The sequence below is a fragment of the Balaenoptera ricei genome, chromosome 14 (genome assembly GCF_028023285.1).
Source record: "Balaenoptera ricei isolate mBalRic1 chromosome 14, mBalRic1.hap2, whole genome shotgun sequence".
NCBI classification, from domain to species: domain Eukaryota; kingdom Metazoa; phylum Chordata; class Mammalia; order Artiodactyla; family Balaenopteridae; genus Balaenoptera; species Balaenoptera ricei.
The window spans coordinates 85864615-85885944 of NC_082652.1; the positions used below are offsets into that span (position 1 = coordinate 85864615).

The following is a 21330-nucleotide window of genomic DNA, read 5'->3' on the forward strand; positions in this document are numbered from 1 at the left end:
TATTCATCTTTTTAATGAACAATCTCAGTTTAATGCTTTAAAAGACTGTGATTCTGGCTTAATCAACAAGACAAACTAATTTTTTATTCTTTCACTATGTTTTTGAAAGAATTCATCAGTATATCTCTTTTGTCAGATTTCCCTCCAAACATACTAAAAAAGCAACATTAAAACATAAAATTGTCACACTAAGTCATTTTTGATGTAAAGTGGTGATTTAGGGGGTTCGCATTAATACTTTTGGCACTATTTCATTTTTATCATCATCCTCTAGATTTAATTCACTCTACCATCTCCTTTTCTACTATTTCCCCCCTGTAAATCATGTACTGTGTACTTTTTTCTTCTTTACAGCTCACTGTTAATAATGAAAGTTAACTTTCTATTTTATCTGAACCATCAGAGTACAATTAGTCAATATAACTTCTAATTAAAATGGTTGTTAATCCTTTAGAAAAAATAAATACATGGATTAACATGAAATATAATCTCAGTCGAGTGGAAAACCTTGCTTTAGGTGGTATCAGCAGTTTCATGTTATTTAGACACTGAGAGCTATCAGAATCTCTGAGAAGACCATCCCTGGGGCCAAGATAGTTTGTCTACTTTTAAAATTACTTTTAGGAGAGATTCTGGAAATAAAGAGGGTCTACCCTTTATGGTTTGCTTAATTTCCTGATGCAGATCTTATTAAGCATTTTACATTTACATAGTTTTTCCTAGTAGTAGAGCACACTTGAGGTTGTAGTTAGTGAGTGGCAAAATTAATTCCTATTATATATATAATATATAAACCTCTGGTTCCTATTATCTCTGCAACAAGATCCACATTTTAAAACCTCTCTTGTGCTTCACTTCTCAAATTCTGTAAGTACTGCTTTTGTAAAGGTTCACGCCTTACTAAGTTTATAAGAAATCCACTGTAGCGTATAAAAGTTTGGCAGGAGAGTTGCAGGAAAGCATATTTCACTGTTCTTGTTTTATGTTAAAGCTTTTCTCTGACTGTTTTGGACACACTCATAAAACAGTTAAAATCATTTGGGATAATAGCAAGTGTTCATTCATATTTTTTATCTTAATAGTTACTAGGCTATATATAGACAATTATCAACTTCTGCATGGAAATGAGGAAAATATTTGCTTACGCAATTTTGTAATACCACTAAGAATTTTTGAGACTACCTGGCTGTTGCAAAATCAAGGGTCCAAAATAACCATTTAGAGGTTTACTTGTGAAATTTATAAGTGTTCTCTACCAGGGCATCAGTAAAGCCTTTATGAATACATTTCTCTTGTCATTCTCTTGCTATAACATATACTGATTCATTTAGACATAGATGCATTGTCCTTTTTAAATTTGCATTGCTTTTGATTCATGTTCAATCTGAGATACAAGTTTTGGCCTCCTTTTTTATTAAAAAAAGTTAATTTGGACTTTATTAAAATTTACAACTTTTACTATGTGAAATATACTGCTAAGATAACTAAAACATAAGCCAAAAACTAGGAGGAAATATTTGCAAAACATATATCTGAGAAAAGATGAGTATCCAAAATATAAATAGTTTCTCTTTAAATTTTTTTAAATAAATTTATTTATTTTATTTTAATTTTGGCTGCATTGGGTCTTCATTGCTGTGCACGGGCTTTCTCTAGTTGTGGCAAGCAGCAACTATTCTTTGTTGCGGTGCGTGGGCTTCTCATTGCGGTGGCTTCTCTTGTTGCGGAGCACAGGCTCTAGGAGCATGGGCTTCAGTAGTTGTGGCACACAGGCTCAGTAGTTGTGGCTCATGGGCTCTAGAGCTCAGGCTCAGTAGTTGTGGCCCATGGGCTTAGTTGCTCCGCAGTATGTGGGATCTTCCCAGAGCAGGGTTCAAACCTGTGTCCCCTGCATTGGCAGGTGGATTCTTAACCACTGCGCCACCAGGGAAGCCCTGTCTTTAAATTTTTTTTTAAACTTTATTTTTTAAAGAAGTTTTAGGTTTACCACAAAATTGAGGAGAAGATACAGAGATTTCCCATATGCCCGCCACCATAGATGCTCCCATTTTCAACATCCCCTACAGAGTGGTACATTTGTTACAAATGATGAACCTACATTGACACAACATTAATACCCAAAGTCCATAGTTTACATTAAGGTTCACTATTGGTGTTGTACATTATATGGATTTGGACAAATGTATAATGATATGTATCTATCACTATAGTATCATACAGAATATTTTCACTGCCCTAAAAATCCTCTGTGCTCCACCTGTATATCCTTCCCTACTCTCACCTTTCCCCTTTCCTCCCTGCAACTTCTGGCAACCTCTAATATTTTTAATGTCTCTCTAACTTTGCCTTTTCCAGGATGTTATATAGTTAGAATCATACAGAATATAGCCTTTTCAGATGGCTTATTTCACTTAGTAATATGCATTTAAGCTTCTTCCATATCTTTTCATGGCTTAATAGTTAATTTCCTTTTAGTGCTGAACAATATTCCATTGTGTGGACATACCACATTGTATCCATTCATCTACTGGAGGACATCTTGGTTGCTTCAAGTTTGGACAATTATGAACAAAGCTGCCATAAACATCCGTGTGCAGGTTTTTATGTGGACATAAGTTTTCAACTCCTTTGGATAAATAGCCAGGAGCACGATTACTAGATAGCATAGTAAGAATATGCTTAGTTTTGTAAGAAACCACCAAACTGTTTCAACATAGCTGTGCTATTTTGCCTTCCCACTAGCAATGACTCAGAGTTCCTGCTGTTCCACATCTTCACCAGCATTTGGTGTTGTCAATGTTCTGTATTTCAGCCATTCTAACAGCTGTGTAGTCGTATCTTATTGTTTTATTTATTTATTTATTTTTAGTTTTTGCAGGAAATATGTAGTTTTTTAATTTAAAAAAATTTTTAATTTTTAATAGATTTTTATTGGAGTATAATTGCGTCACAATACTATGTTAGTTTCTGTTGCACAACAAAGCGAATCAGCCATATGCATACGCAGGTCCCCATATCCCCTCCCTCTTGAGCGTCCCTCAATCCTCCCTATCCCAGCCCTCTATTTCACTGCAAAGCACCGAGCCGATCTTCCTGTGCTATGCTGCTGCTTCCCACCAGCCAACTATTTTACATTTGGTAGTGGATATATGTCGATGCTACTCTCACTTCGCCCCAGCTTCGCCCTCCCACCCATGTCCTCAAGTCCATTCTCTATGTCTACCTCTTTATTCCTGCCCTGCAACTAGGTTCATCAGTACCTTTGTTTTTTTTTTAGATTCCATATATACGCGTTAGCATACGGTATTTGTTTTTCTCTTTCTGACTTACTTCACTCTGTATGACAGACTCTAGGTCCATCCACCTCACTACAAATAACTCAATTTTGTTTCTTTTTATGGCTGAGTAATATTCCATTGTATATAGGTGCCGCATCTTCCTTATCCATTCATCGGTTGATGGACATTTAGGTTGGTTCCATGTCCTGACTATTGTAAATAGTGCTGCAATGAACATTGTGGTATGTGTCTCTTTTTAAATTATGCTTTTCTCAGGGTATATGCCCTGTAGTGGGAATGCTGGGTCATATGGTAGTTCTATTTTTATTTTTTTAAGAAACCTCCATACTTTTTTCTGTAGTAGTTGTATCAATTCACATTACCACCAACAGTGCAGGAGGGTTCCCTTTTCACCGCACCCTTTCCAGCATTTATTGTTTCTAGATTTTTTGATAATGGTCATTCTGACTGGTGTGAGGTGATACCTCATTGTAGTTTTGATTTCCATTTCTCTAATAATTAGTGATGTTGAGCATCTTTTCACGTGCCTCTTGGCCACCTGTATTTCTTCCATGGTGAAATATCTATTTAGCCCTTCTGCCCATTTTTTAGCTTCATTGTTTGTTATTTTGATATTGAGCTCCATGAGCTGTTTGTATATTTTGGAGATTAATCCTTTGTCTGTTGTTTCATTTGCAAATATTTTCTACCATTCTGAGTGTTGTCTTTTTGACTTGTTTCTGGTTTCCTTTGCTGTGCAAAAGCTTTTAAGTTTAATTAAGTCCCATTAAGTTTATTTTTGGTTTTATTTCTGTTACTCTAGGAGGTGGGTCAAAAAAGATCTTGCTGTGGTTTATGTCAAAGAGTGTTTTTCCTATGTTTTCCTCTAAGAGTTTTATAGTGTCTGGTCTTACATTTAAGTCTTTAATCCATTTGGAGTTTATTTTTGTGTATGATGTTAGGGAGTGTTCTAATTTCATTCTTTTACATGTAGCTGTCCAGTTTTCCCAGCACCACTATTGAAGAGACTGTCTTTTCTCCACTGTCTATCCTTGCCTCCTTTGTCATAAATTAGGTTCCCATATGTGCATGGGTTTACCTCTGGGCATTCTATTCTGTACCATTGATCTATATTTCTGTTTTTGTGCCAGTACCATACTGTTTTGATTACTGTAGCTTTGTAGTATAGTGTGAAGTCAGGGAGCCTAATTCCTCCAGCTCCGTTTTTCTTTCTCAAGATTACTTTGGCTATTTGGGGTCTTTTTTGTTTCCATATGAATTGTAAAATTTTTTGTTCTAATTCAGTGAAGAATGCCATTGGTAGTTTGATAGGGAATGCATTAAATCTGTAGATTGCTTTGGGTAGTCTAGTCATTTTCACAATATTGATGCTTCCAATACAAGAACATGGTATATTTCTCCATTTGTTTATGTCATCTTTGATTTCTTTCATCAGTGTTGTATAGTTTTCTAAGTACAAGTCTTTCACCTCCTTAGGCAGGTTTATTCCTAGGTATTTTATTCTTTTTGTTGCAATGGTAAATGGGATTGTTTCCTTAATTTCTCTTTCTGATTTTTCATTGTTGGTGTATAGGAATGCCAGAGATTTCTGTGCATTAATTTTGTATCCTGCAACCTTCCTAAATTCATTGATTAGTTCTAGTAGTTTTCTGGTAGCATCTTTAGGATTTTCTATGTATAGTATCATGTCATCAGCAAAGAGTGACAGTTTTACTTCTTCTTTTCCAATTTGTATTCCTTTTATTTCTTTTTCTTCTCTGATTGCTGTGACTAGGACTTCCAAAACTGTGTTGAATAATAGTGGTGAGAGTGGACATCCTTGTCTTGTTCCTGATCTTAGAGGAAATGCTTTCAGTTTTTCACAATTGAGTATGATGCTTGCTGTGGGTTTGTCATATATGGCCTTTACTATGTTGAAGTAATTTCCCTCTATGCCCACTTTCTGGAGAGTTTTTATCATAAATGGGTGTTGAATTTTGTCAAAACCTTTTTCTGTGTCTATTGAGATGATCATATGGTTTTTATTCCTTAATTTGTTAATGTGGTGTATCCCACTGATTGATTTGCATGTTGAAGAATCCTTGCATCCCTAGGATAAATCCCACTTGATCATGGTGTATTATCCTTTTAATGTGCTGTTGGATTCTGTTTGCTAGTATTTTGTTCAGGATTTTTGCATCTATGTTCATCAGTGATACTGGTCTATAATTTTCTATTCTTGTGATATCTTTTTCTGGTTTTGGTATCAGGGTGATTGTGGCTTCATAGAATGAATTTGGGAGTGTTTCTCCCTCTGCAATTTTTTGGAAGAGTTTGAAAAGGATAGGTGTTAGCTCTTGTCTAAATGTTTGATAGAATTCACCTGTGAAGCCATCTGGTCCTGGACTTCGGTTTGTTGGAAGATTTTAAATTACGGTTTCAATTTCATTACTTGTGATAGGCCTGTTTATATTTTCTAATTCTTCCTGGTTCAGTCTCGGAAAATTGTACCTTTCCAAAAATTTGTCCATTTCTTCGTGGTTGTCCATTTTATTGGCATATAGTTGTTTGTAGTAGTCTCTTATAATCCTTTGTATTTCTGCAGTGTCAGTTGTGATTTCTCCTTTTTCATTTCTAATTCTATTGATTTGAGTTTTCTCCCTTTTTTTCTTGATGAGTCTGGCTAAGGGTTTATCAATTTTGTTTAACTTCTCAAAGAACCAGCTTTTAGTTTTATTGATCTTTGTTATTGTTTTCTTCATTTCTATTTCATTTATTTCTGCTCTGATCTTTATGATTTCTTTCCTTCTACTGACTTCGGGTTTTCTTTGTTCTTTCTCTAGTTGTTTTAAGTGTAGGTTTAGATTGTTTATTTGAGATTTTTCTTGTTTCTTGAGGTGAGATTGAATTGCTATAAAGTTCCCTCTTAGAACTGCTTCTGCTGTGTCCCATAGGTTTTGGGTCATCATGTTTTCGTTGTCATTTGTTTTTATGTATTTTTTAATTTCTTCTTTGATTTCTTCAGTGATCGCTTGGTTATTTAGTAGTGTACTGTTTAACCTCCATATATTTGTGTTTTTTAGTTTTTTTTCTGTAACTGGTTTCCAATCTCATAGCATTGTGGTCAGAAAAGATACTTGATATGATTTCAATTTTCCTAAATTTTCTGTGGCTTGGTTTGTGACCCAAGATGTGATCTATACTGGAGAATGTTCTATGTGCACTTGAGAAGAAAGGGTATTCTGCCACTTTTGGGTGGAATGTTCTATAAATATCAATTAGATCTATCTGGTCTATTGCGTCATTTAAAGCTTGTGTTTCCTTATTTATTTTCTGTTTGGATGATCTGTCCATTGGTGTAAGTGGGGTGTTAAAGTTTCCTACTATTAATGTGTTACTGTCGATTTCTCCTTTCATGGTTGTTAGAATTTGCCTTATGTATTGAGGTGCCCCTATGTTGGGTGCATTAACATTTATAATTGTTATGTCTTCTTCTTGGATTGATCCTTTGATCATTATATAGTGTCCCTCCTTATTTCTTGTAACTGTCTTTATTTTATTGTAACAGTCTTTATTTTAAAATATATTTTATCTGATATGAGTATTGCTACTCATATCTCATACTCTTTTTATTTCCATTTACTTGGAATATCTTTTTCCATCCCTTCACTTTCAGTCTGTATGTGTCCCTAGGTCTGAATTGGGTCTCTTGTAGACAGCATATATATGGGTCTTGTTTTTGTATCCATTCAGTCAGTCTGTGTCTTTTGGTTGGGGCATTTAATCCATTTACATTCAAGGTTATTATCGGTATGTATGTTCCTATTACCATTTTCTTAATTGTTCTGGGTTTGTTTTTGTGGATCTTTTTCTTCTCTTGTGTTTCCCGCTTAGATAAGGTTCTTTGGCATTTGTTTTAAAGCTGGTTTGGTGGTGCTGAATTCTCTTAGCTTTTGCTTGTCTGAAAAGCTTTTGACTTCTCCATCGAATCTGAATGAGATCCTTGCTGGGTAGAGTAATCTTGGTTGTAGGTTTTTCTCTTTCATCACTTTAAGTATATCCTGCCACTCCTTTCTGGCACCTAGAGTTTCTGCTGAAAAATCAGCTGATAACCTTATGGGGATTCATTTGTATGTTATTTTTTGTTTTTCCCTTGCTGCTTTTAATATTCTTTCTTTGACTTTAATTTTTCTTAGTTTGATTAATATGTGTCTTGGTGTGTTTTTCCTAGGGTTTATCCTGTATGGGACTCTCTGTGCTTCCTGGACTTGGGTAACTATTTCCTTTCCCATGTTAGGGAAGTTTTCAACTATAATCTCTTCAAATATTTTCTCAGACCATTTCTTTTTCTCTTCTTCTTCTGGGACCCCTATAATTCAAATGTTAGTGCATTTAGTGTTGTCCCAGAGGTCTCTGAGATTGTCTTCAGTTCTTTTCATTCTTTTTTCTTTATTCTGCTTCTCGGCAGTTATTTCCACCACTTTGTCTTCCAGCACACTTATTCGTTCTCCTGCCTCAGTTATTCTGTTATTGATTCCTTCTTGTGTATTTTTCATTTCAGTTATTGTGCTGCTCCTCTTTGTTTGTTCTTTAGTTCTTCTAGATCTTTGTTAAACATTTCTTGTATTTTCTCATTTGGTGCCTCCATTCTATTTCTGAGATTCTGGATCATCTTTACTCTCATTATTCTGCATTCTTTTTCAGTTAGATTGCCTATTTCCTCTTCATTTATTTGGTCTTGTAGGTTTTACCTTGCTTCTTCATCTGTGATTTTTTTTTGCCATCTCATTTTTTTTTTTTTTTTTTAATGAGTGGGATTGTGTTCCTGTCTTACTAGTTGTTTGGCTTGAGACTTCCAACACTGAAGTTTGTTAGCTATTGGTTAGAGCTGGGTCTTGGTGCTGAGATGAGGAACTCCATGAGACCTCACTCCAGTGAATACTCCCTGGGGTCTGAGGTTCTCTGCTACTCCAGTGGTTCGGACTCAGAACTCCCACCACAGGAGCTTTGGCCCAACTCTGGGCTCGTGAACCATGATCCCACAAGCCACGAGTGCAGCAAAATAAAAAAGAACAATAATAAAGTAAAAAATAAAATTTGACTAGGAAACTAACAGATATGTTAGAAAGAATATAAAAATAAACATATAGATGAATCAACAACTGGAAGGTACATCAGTACCACAATAGTAAAAAAGAGGAGGAGGGAAAAGAAAAGGAAAAAAAAGGGGGGGAAAGGCCTTGGCTGTGGAGGGCGGGGCCTAAGCAAGTAGAAGTTTTGGGCAGTGGGCAGAGCCAATGCTTAGGACCCCCAGGGCTGGAAAAGGCCCTGGGGTCTGTGGGGGTGGGGCTTAGGCTCAAGGTACAGAAGGGGCCCAGGCGTGCCTCCCACCCCTGCTCTCAGAGGGCAGCAGACCTCACCTGGGAGCCCAGCAGGCTTCCTGGGCTCGAATGGGTGGGGCAAATGCCCTCCTCTCCTCTCCTGCTCTTCCAATCTGGGAGGGCCCCTCCCATCTGCCTCTCCTGATCTCCCTGGCCTCCCTCCTATGCCCCCAGGACCAATGAGGCTGGAGGGTACAGGGGGGCCTTGGAGGGCAGAGACTCACCTGGGAGCTCAGCAGGCTCCTGTGCCCAAGTGGGTGGGGCAATTGCCCTCCCTTCCTCTCCCGTTCCTCCCACAGGGCCCCTCCCACCTGCCTCTCCTAATCTCTCTGGCCTCAGGGACGCCAATCCTGTCTGGCCTCCACTTCTCCTCCCCCCTCAGTCCCCCTACGTCCTACCAGTTCACTTTGGGGTCCCTCCCGCCTCCTTGGGCATCAGAGTCCCCCACCAGCAGCCGGCAGGCACCCTAGTTGTGGGGAGACACTAACTCTGCACCTTCCCACACTGCCATCTTGACTCCACCCCTCTCATTGTTTTAATTTGCATTTTCCTGATGACATATGATGTGGAACATCTTTTCATATGCTTATTTGATATCTGTATATCTTCTTTGGTGAGATGTCTGTTATCCATAAGTCTTGGGCCCATTTTTAGTTGGGTTGTTTGTTTTCTTATTGTTGAATTTACATAGTTATTGGTGTATTTTGGATAACAGTTCTTTATTAGATATATTTTGCAAATATTTTTTCTTTGTCTGTGGCTTGTTTTCTCTTTCGTTTGACATTGTCTTTCTAGAGCAGTTTTTAATTTTAATGAAGTCTAGCTTATCAATTATTTCGTTCATGGATCATGCCTTTGGTGATGTATCTAAAGAGTCATCACCAAACCGAAGGTCATCTAGATTTTCTCCTAGGCTATCTATCTTCTATGAGTTTTATAGTTTTGTACTTTACATTCAGGTCTGTGATCCACTTTGGGTTAATTTCTGTTCAGGTTTAGTGTCTGTATCTAGAGTAATTGTTTCTGCATGTGGATCCCTCTCCCTGTATTTAAGTTTGGCATACATTTAGTTTCAAATTAGTTCTGGGACTCCTTACTTTTAGAAATTCTCCAAGGATTTTAAATGAAATTAAAGCAACTAAAATACACATGACATTACCTATTACTAAAATTAGTCATTGCTCTGTTGACTTTTGGTAAAAGAGGGAGTGAGCTATCACTGAGCTATAGTTAACTGTGGACAGGAGGGAAGTAGGCTGATTTAGGAAGACGTGTCCCCACTTCTTATTTGTGATTCCACGACACGGTTAGAGGAAGAGTGTTAAAAGATCCAGGGGAGGGGGAGGGGTGGCATCAGCAATATGCACACTGCATTTAGGTTTCAGTTTCCACACTTTTGAATGTGAGTCTACAGAATCACTTCTCCTGAGTTAATTTGCAATGAAGCAAGGATCAAAATCCCCAAAATATATCAAAACAAAAGAAAAACATCAACAAAATCTTTGCTGCAGTGTAGTACAATGGATTCAGAGTGTGTTGGTTGCTACGGCAAGGGGATATGCATACATCAGTGGCTATCTGTTAGTGTGGTGTAGGTGGAGTGAACTCACGACTGGAATCACAGAGACACCTTAGGTGAACCATGGCTTGGACTCTTTGCCCACCTTGAGCAGTACTTCTAGTCTTAGAACTCCAGTTTCCTCCTGTGTGGCACATACAAACTTACAGGATTATTGTAAGGATAAGAAATAACCTATATAGCTCTTTACCAGGAATATATAAGGTCTTCAGTAAAAGGGTAATAATCTCCTACTGCTAGGAAATAACAAGCTTCCTGCTTTTTACCTCTTACTTCCAAAATCACAGTGCTTGTAATGAGGTTTTATAGCTGACTTGTCTGAAATGAAAATTCTGAATATTTGCAATCAATTACTGGAACATGCACATTGTTTTTAGGTGGCACTTCACTGGCCTGCAGAACGCCATATTGTGCATTCTATTGGGGTTTTTCTCCGTTGAAAAGGTCCATTTACAAGATGTCATTTTGATAAAACATGATGAAAAATAATACAGTATTTCACCTGTCATTATTTGAATTGGCTGTTGGTATGTTTTGTTCTTTAGAAAACATATTTGCGACAGGAAATATTTGTGTTGAGTTTGAAAGTTTAATAACTATTTTCCCTAAATAATTCCTGCCTCATAACGCTAAGCTGTAGGAAATATTGTTCATATTTTATAAATGAAAAATAGAGGCTCTCAGGATAAAAAGAATTGGGACTCAATTCTAGGTAATTTTACTGAAAATCCTCTCTTTACCTCGCTGTATTCACCTATCACAAAATGCAACGCAGCCATGACAGCATTAATAAGAGTTAAGAGTAAATGTACTGAGAAATTCTACTGGCATTAAGTAATAGTGAGTAAATAACTGGCTCTTCTAGGATGGTATCTTAATTTCACTTTGTGCCCAATTATTGTAATTGAAATACAGAGGAGCTTTTTCCTGGAGACTACCAGTATGTACTTTCTCCTTCCTTCAACAGGTCCTTATGAAGCACTAACATAGCACGTGTCAGGTGCCAGGCTGATGAGCAAAATGACACAGTTCTGGTTTCATAAAACTTACGTTCTAGTTATCGAGTTCACTGCAGTCTATTATTGATGTCCTTTCAGCAGTATCAAGCAATGACAATTCCTGAAGATCGAGCTTATACATGAATATGTTTAGAAATGACTGAATCGTTATACTGCACACCTTAAATGTGTACAGTGCTGTATGTCAATCATATCTCAGTAAAACTGGAAGGAAGGAAGGAAGCAAATACATAAACACATACATATATACATATATACCTATATAAATAAAATAAATGACCCAATATTTCATCCTTGGGAATAATCACAATATTACATTTTTTCACAAGAAACTCAAACGATTCTTAAATTCACCCTTGCTTTTAAGCATCAGTGACTACTTGTTTTCATACTTATTCTCCTGAACTCCTAATACTTCATGATTGGACTCTTGGATCTTATAATGTTCAAACCTATTTCCTACTTCCCTTTATTGAGATACTCTTAGCTTGATTCTGCCTCTCTGCCTTCTTAAACTTCAGGTTTCAGCTTAAATATTGTTTCTTCAAATAACCTCCTCTGATTACCTAATTTACTGCAGGTCTTTCCCATAACATCCAGGGGTTTTTCTCCTTTACAAGATGCTGCCCAATTTATATTTATATATATACTTGTATTTTGACAATAGTATATCCAGTGCCTGAAAGATACTCAATAAATATTTGTTAAACAGCTGAATAGTTGGATATTTATATATTTTTCTCAATGTTTAATATTCATAAAACTGGAGGTCATTAAATCAACAAATATTTTAGTGTTTACTCTGGTTAGAATATACTTCTACATTAAAAGTTTTTAGAAAATATTTTTCAATAAGTCCTATATTACCTGAAATTCATTTAAGAGTAGTACCCACTATTAGTTAAAATTCATAGCATATTAGAGTTAGAATTAAAATGTTCTAGAATGTTTCTCTTGATCATTGGAAGCAAATCAATGGAATTCCATTTCAGTTTGATCAGTTATTAGAATTTCTTACAAAAAACCCTGAAAGTTTAAAATAGTACCTGATCTTTCTTTCATCATTTTAACTTGCATTTAATTGAATGGCTTTTAAGGTGGTAGATTTTCTTATGATTCTTAGAAAAGAATAATCTTACAAGAAAGAATTTTGAAAAATGAAATCAAAAATAAAACTGCTAATAATATTTATGATCCAATTTTCACAAAACCTTTACTTTTTTTGATATGTGTTATATACCTAAATTTATCAGATAATTGGTATGTCACTAAAAATCTTCAAATAGTAAATAATCACACATCATTATGTAAGCTTTGTTGTTATTACTGTTAATATAATTCCTTTCTTCAATTATTTTTTTTTTAATTTAGAGTTTACTCATTCAAACCATCTAGTACTTATTTAAAATCCTATTTGTACCTCTTATCTGTTATTAGGTATAAAACTGACTTCAGCAATTTCTTTTAAATGCCTACAATTTTACAAAGACTTGACATAGCATCATATTTGTCCTTGCCCAAGAGTACATTTATTCTCCTAAAATTAATATTTCATCACTAATTTGGTGACTTTTATTACAACTTTATTATTTTCATTCTGATAAGTGATGTGATGTTAGTCAAAAAGTTTAAGCATTAATCTTAATAATTAAAGACATGTCATGTTCTAAATTGCATTTTGAAATACTGTTTTCACCTCATATCCCAAACAGGCATCCCAAATGTCAAATCACATCATCTAAAATTTGATCCCTTAGTTTATTATATTTAATTGATAAACAAGGTCTAGTGCCAAGAATGTAATTTTAATTTCTTGTTTTTTAGAAGCTAGAGCCTCACTTTGATTTGGGAACAGAACATTTTCGACAATAATGGCACAATTATATGTGTATGAAAAAGCAGTTTTTAGACTTTTTTAATCAGAATTAATTTCCAAAGATATTATTGAAGTCTAACAGTTTCTTAATGTTGACTTCTCTTTTAGAATTTAAAATGTCATGAGAACTACTTTAAAATAGTATAATACTATTCAATACTTTGCCATCAAGCCATTTAAAACTAAGTGTAAAAATAAGTAATTTTCAATCTTTATCCATAACAAATAGTTTTAAAATACCTCATATTTTAATCATGTTGCCAACTTCTATTCCCTGAAAATCAAATTGGCCATTCACTCAGGTGAGTTTGACTATATTGTATAGTACTTTAATCATGGCATTTATGATATTTTATTACATTCACTTGTCTTTCTTTGCAGTGCCTACAAGTTGAAAGCTATAGTAAATAACTGAATGAATGAGTAAATAAATACATGAACTATATCCATCCAACCAGAATTGCCCAAGAAATGATTTTGTGCCTTCTAAACTGATAAATGTTCATCAACTGAGTGGAGATTATTGACAAAATATTATCAGTTTTTCACTTAATGTGTTTATTTGACAATATGGTCTGTTTGGTTATAGAAATAGTGCCATAACCAAGAAGGCAGGTGTATTTATCTAGGGCATGATCTGGTCTTAGGATTTTTGTGTTGTCCTCAACTTTTCAGACAAATAGAGTTTTCTTTTTAAAAATTGTGTAAATGGACATATCCACGAACCTTTCTTAGTGGAGGCCTGTTTGCTGGGTGCCTGGCCTTTTGGCAATTACAAATGCTACATGTTGCTTTTCTGTGTTTTCTGTGTTTAGCTAGAGAGATTGCAGGCTGAAAGTACATCCGAGTGGGACAAGAGGGAGATACTTGAAACAGAAAAACTAGGACTGGAGAGAGAAAATAGAAGGCTAAAGTTCCAGGTGAAAGACATGGAAGAGCTCCTGGATAGGAAAAATAGATTAATTGCAAACTCTCAAGGTACTGATTTCAAGAAATCACAAATTGAACTACAGGAAAAAAACAAGGTATGGGTACTCTTTGGAAGCAAATGTTCTCACTTTCTGTATATTCCTGCCCTGATGTCTAGTGGATGCTGCTTTAACTTTCACATACCTCAAATCTGAATATTTTCTTTTGTACTATCTCATATCTGATAGTTTAATCTTTTCCCATTGTAATATAAAATATATATAAAATGTTGTTCATGATAGGAAAAGCGAGTGTGACAAATTTTGTATGAAGATGTTAGAATATGACAAATCTGAGAGTTTCAAGCTTTTCCAAAAGGAAGAAAAACATGAAGTAAAGGATGAACCTTTGTGTGTTTGGTTTCCTGTTATAGCTTTGTCTCAGTTTTCCACGCAACTGATCTTATTTTCAATGAGTATATTTCTCCATTAGTTTGGGCAACTATGTAATAAGCATTTGTCAGTAGCTATGGTAAGTATCTGCGTAAAGATTTAAATGTAGCTGGTTCACTCCTATTTGGTTTCTTTTTAGTTAGTCTCAGAAAAAGTATTTTTGAGTCAATTAAACACATCGTGTTACAAATAGCCTTTATAGGCTATGACATAAATGTTAAAACCAGAATTATATTCAAATTTTGACTTTGGGAAATTTAGGTTGTTTTGGAATTGTTTTGTCCTAAAGCCAACAGACATATTTACTGCTATGGATGGGATTTGTTTGATAAGTGGTTTTGAGATTTTTAAAATATTCTCTTATTGGCAGGTGTAATTTATGTGTTTTAGTGTCAATATGCTACAAGACATATACAGCTTGTTTCTATTTCTTCCATGAAAGTATCTATAGTACCTTAATGCAGAATTCTATTTTTTTCACTCAATTCCTTTAACAGTGAGTTAAAAGTGAGTTTGAAAAGTTCATATTTTTGAGTTATGTAAGTAGTTCATACTCATATGAGCTCTAATAGCTAAATGGGCAGAAAACTTGAATTCTATATTACTTTTCCTTATTCTTTGTGATTTTAGGGATTTATTGCAAATGCAAGATTAAATTGGATTAGTGTTTCATGACTTGGCAATGCAAATATCTAAAGTTAACTGTTATAGTCAGTGATCATAATTTTCTATTATACGGATTCATAAACCATCCATAATGGTGTATGGTTCTGACATGTACACAACTGATAAATCTGTAGAGAAATTTCTGCAGATTGCCAATTGTGAAAGCACAATTGTTTCAATTACGGAACAAGTTTTGGTCATCAAAATATCTGTTTCCCTTTGGTTCACTTGAACAGAACAAGCATTTATTTATATTATACTCTGTGTCAGTCACTGCTCTAGATGCTGGTGTTGTAAAGACGAATGAATCTTTTTTTATTTTTCATTTATTTTTGGCTGCGTTGGGTCTTCTTTGCTGTGTGCAGGCTTACTCTAGTTGTGGTGAGCGGGGGCTACTCTTCGTTGCGGTGCGCTGCGGTGGCTTCTCTTGTTGCAGAGCATGGGCGCTAGGCACGTGGGCTTCAGTAGTTGTGGCATGCAGCCTCAGTAGTTGTGGCTCATGGGCTCTAGAGTGCAGGCTCAGTAGTTGTGGTGCACAGGCTTAGTTGCTCCACAGCATGTGGGATCTTCCCGGACTAGGGTTCGAACCCGTGTCCCCTGCATTGACAGGCAGATTCTTAACCACTCCACCACCTGGGAAGTCCCAAGATGAATGAATCTTTATCCCTGCCTAGCATGGGCTTACAGTCTGTCTGGGGAGATATACACAATATATCTATGTGTAACAATATACACATAAATTGTTATCAATATTACATTGTGATGATTGCTAAGAGTAAAGTGGAATGGGAACTCAGATGAAGAAGTAATTCACTCTATTCCACTTTGATGCCTTTCTAGTTATATCAAACCATTGTAGCATAAAGTGTGTCATTTAGGAAATATGAGGGCTGATTGGGGTCTGTTTGGAGCTAGTATGTATGCCAGTTGCTTGTCCTGTTAACAGGCCACCCTAAGTTTAGACCTGGGCTCTTTGGGACCAATGTAGTTCTTTGGCCTAGAACTGAACAGACCTTGGAAACTGGGAAGATTCTGGAAGGTCTGAACAACTCAGTGGAGGTGCTCATCAATCAGAAGACTATTCCCTGAGCGTATATCATTTTGATGGCTGGGAAGAGGTGTTAGCAATTTTTTACAATCTTCATTAAGAATTCAGACTCACCACTTAAACCAAAATAATTACTTGTCATGGAGCAGCTGCGGGTCAAAATCCTTGGTGCCACAGAGATCCCCATAGGTCAAAATATCAAGATTCAGATGTCCCCAAATGTCAAATGAATCAAAGCTGCATGTGGAACATGCCAAAGGCCAGGGAATAGTATAGATGTCATTATAACACAAAGCTAAATTGTGGTTTTAACATTTCCATAAAAACTAATCTATATGTATAAAATTATGTGCATAAGTACCATAAAGGAGCAACATGTATATGTATGCATATAAGTACCCTATAGAATTACCAGATATCTAAATGCATAAAAGTACTATATATGAGTGAGATGGGCAAGTAGGTGCTGGCATATAAGAGACACAACTGTAAACATCACTCATCATCGGCCTCTAAAAGAGATGTAAGATATCTTACCACATTATATTTACATCTAATCACATTTAACAAATATTTGTGGCAGATACAAGTCTACTTGCTGCTCATAGATATCTCCATATCAATAAATTTTGTTAGTTTCTTGAGTTTTAACAATCTCATTATTCAATGAAATTTTTATAAATCCTACTTATTTGGCAGGGGAGGACTTTTACATAGTGTTTTTAGCTTTAGTATTATAGGGAATGCATTTTTAAAGAAAATGGCTTTCAATTTTAAATTGTACTATTAATTTAAAGACAAAGATTCTTTCTCACACGAGTGATTTCATCACATAAATCTCCATCTGGTAGTTGCTTTTATAGCTTATGTTTAAGGCTATGTGTGCATCAATTTTTTACAATTAATAAAAAGCACTATACCTGAATTTTTAATGGCTAGATTGGCAAATTATTACTCTAGTAGTAGCAAATTATTTTTAAAGCATAAACCACTGCCACAGACTTTTCTAGAACAACTTCAGCATGTGGATCTTTTGGTTTGTCATTGCTTTGGGTAATAGTTGCACTGTTCCATGGCTTTAGTATAATCGACAGAACAACTGATATCTGATAATGGACCTTCGGCAGCAGTATTGAGTATACTCTTATCAGAATGAAGCTGCATTTTAAATGATGGCAAAGATGCTTGAGAATAGCTTTGGAAAACATAAAGGAATCAAAGTGTGTGGTTTAAAAGGAGAACAATGGAGCTACATTTGAAACTCTGACTCCACGGCCAATAGGTAAGTGTACTGGGATGCCTGATATTAGTCTGTGTATCTCCATACAACATTAAAAAAAATCCACTTATACTTATGAATATGCAGAAACACATATGTTGGGATCATTAATATTTCATATTTTTAAAAACATATTCCAGGCAGTCAGCAAATTTGAATTCAGTTACCCGAAATATTTGTTTAAAAATGTTCTTCATTTTCTTTCACAAGATCAATGTCACTAAAAATTTGAAGTGTATTAAAAATTATGGTAATATCTAAAGTAGGGTGTTCATGTCACACTGTAATGTGGAAAGAAATTACTAATACTTTTTTTAGCTCCTACCTTTTGAGTTTCCATGTTATGAAGGATAATCAAATAAAATATTTTAAATTAGTAAAATAGCACTCCAGAGAACATAATCAGATTAACATATTATTCAATTAATAATCATTAAATATAATCATTTAAAAAATGCTAAACTCATAAATCTCATACAGGCATAAAATGAACACACGTGAAAGGTTTTATTTAATCCATTCGTTCCTGAAGAAACCAGTAAGATGTTATAGCCAGTTGAGAGAAGTATCTAAGTATCAGACAAGGGACAACCAGGAATGCTGAAATGAATTTGGTTAATGCAAAACTGATTTTTTCTGCGAGGGGTAAGGACATAAATTGCGCTGCCACCAGGCAAAATTCATCTGCAGCTCTATGGATGAGAATAATACGCATTGCTGTGGGTTATCTAGAAATTACAGAGTTGTGTGTAAAATACCTTAAAGACACTGAAAGTTGCTGGTCCCTTTAGAGTGAGAAAACCCTACCTGGAGGACTGTGTTAGAAAGGACCATCTTCTCCAGGGCTTGGTGAAAAGAAAAAAATAAAAATAAACAGCTGTAAGTACTTTACTAATTCTAATCCCTTTCTGAGCTCTTACTTGTCCCGTTTCTCCCTTTGTTCACTTCTTTGAACTTCAGGACAGAGAATAAGATAAGAAAAGATGAATGAGAGGAAAGGAAATGAAAAGTGGGGTTTGTGACCACCATAAAGTGATAAAACATAACAAAACAACCAAAGAGGAAACAGACACATATAACCTAATATTTATCAAAATATGTCATCATTTTGCTGTAATGGAGAAAAGTAGAACTGCAATTCCCAATGATTTTTTAAAAAATTATGATACCTATCCTGTAAAGGCTGATTTGCTTTCTTCAATGTATGGCACAGATTCTTGTGCTTGTGAAGCCTTAATTCTGTTGATGTACGGTATATGTATTTCCCATTGCAAACAATACTTTTTCGAGTGAAATGTTATTGGAAAAAGTGGTCAGTATTCGACTGAGCAAAGTCCCACGGACTAGTCGACATGGTCTCATGAAGCGCTTTGGAAGCTTGTTTTCTTAAATCATTCTGGCAACTGATTCCCTTCATTCAGGTCACATAATGGGTCATTCTCAGAAAGTTAATGTGACAGAGTGGTAATTGATGTGTCTCACGAAAATGATGAATTAATCTGAAAGTGGAAAGGCCATCAAAGTCAATTCCTAATGAATTTACTGACAGTGTCCATTCCTTCAACAGGAATGGCATTGTATTTATTTTGCTTGGAAACTTTGTCTTCAGAAATATTTTATTTCCATTCAGTGGTGTAGCAGTCAAACCTATGGATCTGCTAATTTTTCCCCATTCATTATTGTTCTTCCAAAGCCTGCTTCTACTCATAGAATTATTGAACAATTTAAGAATAAACAATAATTTTATCTATTCTTTTACTGTTGTGAAATAGTAATAATTTAAATACAGAACATTATAATTTGATGTTATTAGATATTATCATTTTATGTCTTCCTTTAGCTGTTCTTAGCCAGCTTTTCTCTCTGAGATAATTAGAAATTTCAACTTTTAATATAGTTTTTAGTATAAACTTTTATTACTGTAGAGACTTTTAGATATATGGAAAATTTTAACCCTTTTGTATGTGAAGTATGTTATATTTTGTTTATAAAAAATGAAAATAATTTATTTTGAGGAATGGCGTGTATATCAAAACACTAGGCTACACACAAGACATTCTTCAAAATAAATTATTTCATGAAACTTAGAAACACATCCATGATTTCGTATACATTTTAACAAAGGTGAATGGGATTGTGTGGATTGGGCAGAACAATGTCCTTTTGCCCAAGAATTTCTGAAGTTAGCAGAGAGAAAAATGCTTAAGTACCATTTACTAATGTCATAAGGAAGGTATCTACTGAAAGTGCCCCACTGAACTGAAATAAATCAATATACTGCAAAATAGGGTGGCATTTACTTTAATATAATATGATTGCTTTCAACCCTTCTCAAATACACACGCACGTGCAGGCACATACACATATGTGCTTACACACATGCGATGAATTGATTTCTACAAGATTAATTCTAAAATAGGAGTATTAGTTTTCTTCCTGTTTTGTGATTCTCTACTGGAGCAAAGGTACACACATAAGATTTTGTATGTATGAAGCATTATTTCTAGGAATAAATTATTGCTGGGTGGAGTTTCACTTTCTCTTACTAAAACACCAAATGTTGTCATGTCTCCTTAAATTAAAATTATGAATATTAAATCTCAGTCCACAGAGGTTGGCACATTCTCATAAATGTGTGGCAGATTAATAAATAAATGTATGTGTTTATACTTAGATTTTCATTATTTAAATTTTATTGTGTATTTTGATTTATCTTTAATTCTTGTAGTCTCCCTTTTATTCTATTACAGGGCAAATGTTAGAGGACAACAAAGTCTGTAGGGTTAATGGAAGCTTTTATCATCTTTTAAAACCTTCTTGTGTATCAGATAAATTACATTTTGTCCCATAACCAGTTAAAATGAAGATGCAAATTTTGATACTTTAGGTCACTTATATTTTACAGAATTAGAACTTCATGAAATTTTATAAGTTGTGATATTCAGGTATGAAATTATATCTCATTTTGTATTTGATATGACTAGCATACTACTAATAATCTACTATTTTATTACAAAATGACTGGCAGTTCCCATAGCTGCTATCAGTTGATTTATATTAGCTTGATTTAAAGCAGTGATAAAAAAATAATATTTAGCTTCTTATTTAAAATGACAAAACACTATGGTTATAATATTTCTTTAAAATTAAAGCTAAAATTCAAATTAAAAATAGAACTATAAGATTAATGGAAACTCAGATAACTTTAATAGGTCTGAAACATTCACTGTTTTTTTTTCTTTATTTTTCTTTATCTTAAAGTGAAATCACATTACATGAAATTAACCATTTTAAAGTGAATAACTTAGTGGCACTTAATATATTGACAGTGTACAATCACCTCTAACTGATTCCAAAACATTTTCATCATCCCCAAAGGAAATCCTCTAAGCATTATACAGTAACTCTCGCAAGTCCCCAGCAACCACACATCTGCTTTCCATTTCCATGGATTTACCTATTCTGGCTATTTCATATGAATGGAATCATACATGTAATCTTTTGTGTCTGGCTTCTTTAACATGACATAAGGTTTTCGAGGTTCATGCCCTTTGCAGCAAGCATCTGTACTTTATTCCTTTGTTGGCTGTATAGTATTTGATTGTATGGATATACCACATTTGTTCATCCATTCATGGGCTAATGGACACTTGGGTTGTTTCCATCTTTTGGTTCTTTTGAACAGAGCTATTATGAACATGCATGTACATGTATTTATTTGGATACCAGTTTTCAATTCTTTTCAGTATATATCTAGGAGTAGAATTTCTGGGGCATATGGTAATTCTATATACAACTTTTGGAAAGACCAACAAATTTTTTTTTTTTTTTTTTTTATGATAC

General features: G+C 34.8%; 1 protein-coding gene across 1 annotated transcript in view; it reads left to right on the forward strand.

Moving 5' to 3' along the window:
* The window catches only part of CCDC102B (coiled-coil domain containing 102B), a 217116-nt gene that overhangs the window by 82727 nt on the left and 113059 nt on the right, over positions 1 to 21330 (forward strand). The window contains exon 6 of the mRNA XM_059894188.1: positions 13949 to 14158. Coding sequence (XP_059750171.1) covers positions 13949 to 14158 — 210 coding nt within the window. The remainder of the gene's footprint in view (positions 1 to 13948; positions 14159 to 21330) is intronic.